At 58.0% G+C, this 5,297-nt stretch overlaps 1 protein-coding gene across 2 annotated transcripts in view; it reads left to right on the top strand.

Annotated features, from left to right (window-relative positions):
- Window positions 1-1,668: 1,668 nt before the first annotated feature.
- The window catches only part of VAV1 (vav guanine nucleotide exchange factor 1), a 28,819-nt gene continuing 25,190 nt past the window's right edge, over window positions 1,669-5,297 (top strand). The window contains exons 1-2 of one of the 2 annotated variants that reach the window (XM_085214876.1): window positions 1,669-1,820; window positions 3,163-4,188. In XM_085214876.1, coding sequence (XP_085071002.1) covers window positions 3,985-4,188 — 204 coding nt within the window. In that variant the 5' untranslated portion in view covers window positions 1,669-1,820; window positions 3,163-3,984. Of the gene's footprint in view, window positions 1,821-2,785; window positions 4,189-5,297 lie in introns of those variants that run through there. The other variant, XM_085214875.1, reaches the window with a different exon arrangement.

The following is a 5,297-nucleotide window of genomic DNA, read 5'->3' as shown; positions in this document are numbered from 1 at the left end:
TTATAGCAGCAGTGCTGGTTAATGGGTAACCCAGACCCAGATCTATGGGGACAGTGACGTCAGCGAGAGTCACCCCACACCAGCACCCCGACAGTGGGGTCACCCATGGGATAAAGGGGACTGGGGTCAACCTGTGGGGCTGAGAAGCGAGGTTCTGGGTGAGGAACCCCGATAGGGGCTGATATTAGGAAGGGATCCCTGTCCCGTCCCCACCCCCACCCCACAACCCCCCCGATTTGGAGTTAGGGAGGAGCTGCCCGGACGTGTGGGGCCTTCCTCATTTCGGGGAAGGCAGCTGGCGGGGGGCCACATTGCGACACTGCTGGGGGGGGGGGAGGGGACAGTAGGGCGGGGGGGGACGTGGGACACCGCTGGCACCTCTTGGGATTTTGGGGGTGGGGGATGTTGGGGGTGGGGGGTGTTGGGGCACCGTTCCTGGGTCCCCCATAAAGCAGGATGGGTCGCTGCCCCCATAAATCTGGGTCCGCTCTGGGTCACCATGGGCAGAGATGTCACCGTCCCCAAATATCTGCGTCCCTCGTGGGCCACGTGGGTCACTCGCTGTCCCTGGGTCACGGGGTCCCCTATGAGACGATCCCGATGGCACGGGGTCCCCATGGCACCAGGATGGGTCACTGTGCCAGGACATCGGGTTCGCTTGGGGTCCTGGGTCACAAATCCTGGACATTTGGGTCCATCCTGGGGTTGGGTCCCTGTCCCCAAAAAGCTGTGTCCCTCTGTGGGTCACCCACTGTCCCCAGACTCCTCTATCCCAAAGGACCGGGATGTGTCCCCATATCCAACACCTTGATCCTAAAAGAGTGGGACGGATCGCCTTGATTTTGAAGGACCAGGATGGGTCCCCATATCCATAACCTTGATCCCAAAGGACCAGGATGGGTCCCCATATCCATAACCTCGATCCCAAAGGACCAGAATGGGTCCCAATATCCATAACCTCGATCCCAAAGGACCAGGATGGGTCCCAATATCCAGAACCTCGATCCCAAAGGATCAGGATGGGTCCCCATATCCATAACCTCGATCCCAAAGAATCGGGATGGGTCCCCATATCCAACACCTCGATCCCAAAGGACCAGGGTGGGTCCCCATATCCAACACCAGGATGGACTGCATCAATCCCAAAGGATTAGAGTGGGACCCCATATCCAGACACTTCCATCCCAAAGGATCAGGACGGGTTCCCATATCCAACACCTCGATCCCAAAGGACCAGGGTGGGTCCCCATATCCAACACCTCAATCCCAAAGGACCAGGGTGGGTCCCCATATCCAACACCAGGATGGACTGCATCAATCCCAAAGGATTAGAGTGGGACCCCATATCCAGACACTTCCATCCCAAAGGATCAGGACGGGTCCCCATATCCAACACCTCGATCCCAAAGGACCAGGGTGGGTCCCCATATCTGGACACTCCAATCCCATAAAATCAGGATGGATCACCTCGATCCCAATGGACCGAAATGGGTCCTCCTTACCTCCATGCCTGACTCCCCATGGCCCAGGACCCATCACCGCCCCATAGCTCTCTGCCCCCCATAACTCCTCCTCTCCCCCCACCCCCAGCAATGCCGGCAGGGCCCCACAGAGGCCCCACTGATGTCGCTTCCTCTCCACCCGCATCCCCCACATCCGGGCGCCCGTTCCCATCGTCCCCTGCAATCTGTGGGGCGCAGGCGCAGCACCGTTCTCACCGCTTCCGGACCCCCTCAGACCCCAGGCCCACCCCGGGCCCTGTGCCCACGGATCCCCCACGGCTCCGGGGGGTCCACGAGACCACCGGGTCCTCCCCAAAGGTGGGTGTGGGGTGGGGAGGAACGCATCGCGGTCGGCTCCGTCCGGATCTGGTGGTGGTGGTGGGAAGGGGAAGGTGGTGGTTGGTCCTTCCCACGGCCGCGGGGATTCAGCACCGTTGTCCCGTGGGGAGGAAGGACCCCTTCTGGGTTATCTCCAGAAAGGATCCCACCACGATCCTACATCCATCGGATCCGTCCAGAGTGATCCCAACAGGACCCCAACTCCATTGGCTCCATCCAGAGTGATCCCACCAGGATCCTGCATCCATCAGCTCCATCCAGAGTGATCCCAACAGGATCCTGCATCCATCAGCTCCATCCAGAGTGATCCCAACAGGATCCTGCATCCATCAGCTCCATCCAGAGTGATCCCAACAGGATCCTGCATCCACCAGCTCCATCCAGAGTGATCCCAACAGGATCCTGCATCCACCAGCTCCATCCAGAGTGATCCCAACAGGATCCTGCATCCATCAGCTCCATCCAGAGGGATCCCACCAGGATCCTGCATCCACCAGCTCCATCCAGAGGGATCCCACCAGGATCCTGCATCCATTGGCTCCATCCAGAGTGATCCCACCAGGATCCTGCATCCATCAGCTCCATCCAGAGGGATCCCAACAGGACCCTATCTCCATCAATTCCATCAATTTGGGATCCCACCACAATCCTACATCCATCAGCTCCATCAATTTGGGATCCCACCACGATCCCATACCCTTCATCGCTTTCTGGAAGTGATCCAAACTCCATCCTATATCCAACAGAACGTTCCAGAAAGTGACCTCATTACTATGTCCATCGGATCCTTCCCAAAGTGACCTACCAGGATCCCATCTCCATCCACCCCTTCCAGATGTGACCCCACTGGGACCCCATCTCCATCATCTCCTTCCTGAAGTGATCCCATCACGACCCCATATCCATCTTTTCTTCTGGCAGCGATCCACCAGGACCCCGTATCCACCACCTCCTTCCCTAAAGTGATCCACCAGGATCCCATCTCCATCAGCTCTTTCCATCAGTGACCCCACCAGGACCCCATATCCACCACCTCCTTCCCAAAAGTGACCCAGCAGGACCCCGTATCCGGCAGTTCCTTCCATCGGTGACCCCACCAGGACCCCATATCCACCTCATCCTTCCAGGACTAAATATCCATCACCTCTTTCCACCTGTGACCCCACCACGGCCCCATATCCATCATCTCCTTCCAGAGTGACCCCACCAGGACCCCGCAACCACTACTCCTCCCCAGAGGGACCCACCAGGACCTCATCTTCATCGTCTCCTTCCAGGAGTGACCCACGACAACCCCATATCCATCTTTTTTTTCTGGCAGTGATCCACCGGGACCCCGTATCCACCACCTCCTTCCCTAAAGTGACCCACCAGGACCCCGTATCCGGCAGTTCCTTCCATCGGTGACCCCACCAGGACCCCATATCCACCTCATCCTTCCAGAACTGAATGTCCATCACCTCTTTCCACCTGTGACCCCACCAGGACCCCATATCCATCATCTCCTTCCAGAAGTATCCACCACATCCTTCCAGAAGTGACCCAGCAGGACCCCGTATCCGGCAGTTCCTTCCATCGGTGACCCCACCAGGACCCCATATCCACCTCATCCTTCCAGAACTGAATGTCCATCACCTCTTTCCACCTGTGACCCCACCACGGCCCCATATCCGTCACCTCCTTCCAGAAGTATCCACCACATCCTTCCAGAAGTGACCCAGCAGGACCCCGTATCCAGCAGTTCCTTCCATCGGTGACCCCACCAGGACCCCATATCCACCTCATCCATCACCTCTTTCCACCTGTGACCCCACCAGGACCCCATATCCACCTCATCCTTCCAGAACTGAATGTCCATCACCTCTTTCCACCTGTGACCCCACCAGGACCCCATATCCACCTCATCCATCACCTCTTTCCACCTGTGACCCCACCAGGACCCCATATCCACCTCATCCATCACCTCTTTCCACCTGTGACCCCACCACGGCCCCATATCCATCACCTCCTTCCAGAAGTATCCACCACATCCTTCCAGAAGTGACCCAGCAGGACCCCGTATCCGGCAGTTCCTTCCATCGGTGACCCCACCAGGACCCCACACCCACCTTCCTCTTCCCCAAAACGACCCCCAGTTGTCCCCATGGAGGTGTGGAGGCAGTGTGCCCATTGGTTGGTGGCAGCACGGGTGCTCCCGGCGGGTCACCGTGCCAGCAGCCCCACGGGACAGGTTTGGGACCTGGCACAGGCACTGAGGGATGGGGTTCTCCTCTGTCACCTCCTCAACGCCCTCCTGCCCAACGCCGTGCCCCCACGGGACATCTGTCCCCGTCCCCAAATGTCACAGGTGCGACTGAGGGTGAATAACTAATGGGGGAAGGGGGGAGGAATGAGGGTAGAGCTGCCCCCGGGGAAGCTGGGGGGAGGGAGGAGGGTGTAAATGAGACAGTAGTTGCCCCCGGCAGGGGTAAATGGAGGGTTGGGAGGGGTATTTGGGGGTGCTGTTGCCCCAGGGAGGGGTGAGTGGGGAGGTAGATCCCCAGGGAGGGGGGATTGGGGGCAGAGTGACTGTCAGGGGGGGGTCTTGGAGGGCACTGATGACGGGGCTGGTGGGAATGGGGGTGGCGGTGACGGCGGTGGGGTGGTGGTGACGGTGGTGGTGGATGGTGGTGAGGCGACTATAGGATCGATGCTGATGGTGGCAGTGGCCACTGGGGTGACAGTGACCGTTGGGGTGACAATAATCATTGGGGTGACAATGGCTGTTGGGGTGACAATGACCATTGGGTTGACATCGGCTGTTGGGGTGACAATGACTGTTGGGGTGACAATGACAATTAAGGTAACATTGAATGTCCAGGTGACAACTGGGGTAACAACTGTTGGGGTGACAATGACCATTGAGGTGACATTGACTGTTGGGGTGACAATAACTGTTGGGGTGACAATGACTGTTGGGGCGACAATGACTGTTGGGGTGACATTGACTGGTGGGGTGACAACAACAACAGTTGGGGTGACAATGACTGTTGGGGTGACGACGACCGTTGGGGTGACATTGACTGTTGGGGTGACGACAACAGTTGGGGTGACATTGACTGTTGGGTGACAACAGTTGGGGTGACAACAGTTGGGGTGACAATGACTGTTGGGGTGACGGCGACCTTTGGGGTGACATTGACTGTTGGGGTGACAACAGTTGGGGTGACAATGACTGTTGGGGTGACGACGACTGTTGGGGTGACAACAGTTGGGGTGACAACAGTTGGGGTGACAATGACTGTTTGGGGTGACAATGACTGTTGGGGTGACATTGACTGTTGGGGTGACAACAGTTGGGGTGACAACTGTTGGGGTGACAATGACTGTTGGGGTGACATTGACTGTTGGGGTGACAACAGTTGGGGGTGACAACAGTTGGGGGTGACAACAGTTGGGGTGACAATGACAGTTGGG

The sequence above is a fragment of the Meleagris gallopavo genome, chromosome 34, assembly GCF_905368555.1.
Source record: "Meleagris gallopavo chromosome 34, MGAL_WU_HG_1.1, whole genome shotgun sequence".
In the NCBI taxonomy this organism is placed as follows: Eukaryota; Metazoa; Chordata; class Aves; order Galliformes; family Phasianidae; genus Meleagris; species Meleagris gallopavo.
This window is presented reverse-complemented; position numbering and strand designations above follow the sequence as displayed.